This window comes from Condylura cristata, unplaced genomic scaffold (genome assembly GCF_000260355.1).
Source record: "Condylura cristata isolate star-nosed mole 26May11 unplaced genomic scaffold, ConCri1.0 scaffold00015, whole genome shotgun sequence".
Taxonomy (NCBI): Eukaryota; Metazoa; Chordata; class Mammalia; order Eulipotyphla; family Talpidae; genus Condylura; species Condylura cristata.
In genome coordinates this window covers 726,201-727,239 of record NW_004567116.1, presented here as the reverse complement: position 1 = coordinate 727,239, position 1,039 = coordinate 726,201, and the positions used below count along the sequence as shown (strand labels likewise).

The 1,039-nt window shown below is 68.1% G+C and overlaps 1 protein-coding gene across 1 annotated transcript in view; it reads right to left on the bottom strand.

Annotated features, from left to right (window-relative positions):
• The window catches only part of UNC93B1 (unc-93 homolog B1 (C. elegans)), a 28,236-nt gene that overhangs the window by 9,932 nt on the left and 17,265 nt on the right, over positions 1-1,039 (bottom strand). Inside the window, exons 13-14 of the mRNA XM_004683312.1 lie at positions 190-300; positions 18-119 (exon numbers count right to left, since the gene is read on the bottom strand). Of these exons, the coding sequence (XP_004683369.1) occupies positions 18-119; positions 190-300 (213 nt within the window). The remainder of the gene's footprint in view (positions 1-17; positions 120-189; positions 301-1,039) is intronic.

The following is a 1,039-nucleotide window of genomic DNA, read 5'->3' as shown; positions in this document are numbered from 1 at the left end:
GCAGCCAGGGCCCCCACCAGGGGCACCAGGGTCAGGTTCACGGGGTAGTTCCAGGGGGCGATGATGAGCACCAGGCCGAAGGGCTCCTTGCGGATGAAGGTGGAGCTGGCCTTCGTTATCTGAGAGGCAGCGAGGGCCTGAGGGCGCTGCCAAAGGCCCAGAGCCCACCCCTCAGCCCCCTCTGCTCACCAGGTTGTTGGCCACCGGCTCGTCCTTCATCCAGTTGTGCAGGTTCCTGAGGGCGAGCGTGATCTCGTTCTGGCACAACAGGATCTCAGAAAAGTCCGAGTCGAAAGCTGACTGAGATGGGGTGGGGCGGCGTCAGCTTGGAGGGGCATGGGGCGCGGGGGCCCCAGGGTGCCGGCGGGCATGTGCGGAGTCTGCAGGAGCGGCCAGCTGGGCCTGGAAACTACTCACTGAGCTGAGGACCAGTCAAGGCCTGGCCACCTGCGCTCCTGCCCTGGTCCTCAGCAGGGAGCTTGACCCAGGGCCCTCAGTTTCCCCAGCGGCAACAGGTGACCACAGCCCATGGTGCCTGCCCGGAGCTTTATGGCGCATCCCTGTTGTTGTGGGACCGTTGCACCCCACTTGCCAGGGAAGAGGCTCTTCAGTAAACAGGGAGTGGTTGGGGTTCAGATGCTGCCCACCCAGTGTGAGTCCCACAGGAGCCTCGCTCACCTCAGGCAGGTCCCGCGGGAGCCCCGCCCACCTCCTGCAGGTCCGCGGGAGCCCCGCCCACCTTGCACAGGTCCGCGGGAGCCCCGCCCACCCCTTACAGGTCCCAAGGGAGCCCCGCCCACCTCCTGCAGGTCCTACAGGTCCCGCGGGAGCCCCGCCCACCTCCTACAGGTCCCTGGGAGCCCGCCCACCTTGCGCAGGTGCACAGGAGCCCGCCCACCTCCTGCAGGTCCCGCGGGAGCCCTGCCCACCTTGCACAAGTCCGCAGGAGCCCGCCCACCTCCTGCAGGTCCCGCGGGAGCCCCGCCCACCCCTTACAGGTCCCAAGGGAGCCCCGCCCACCTCCTGCAGGTCCTACAGG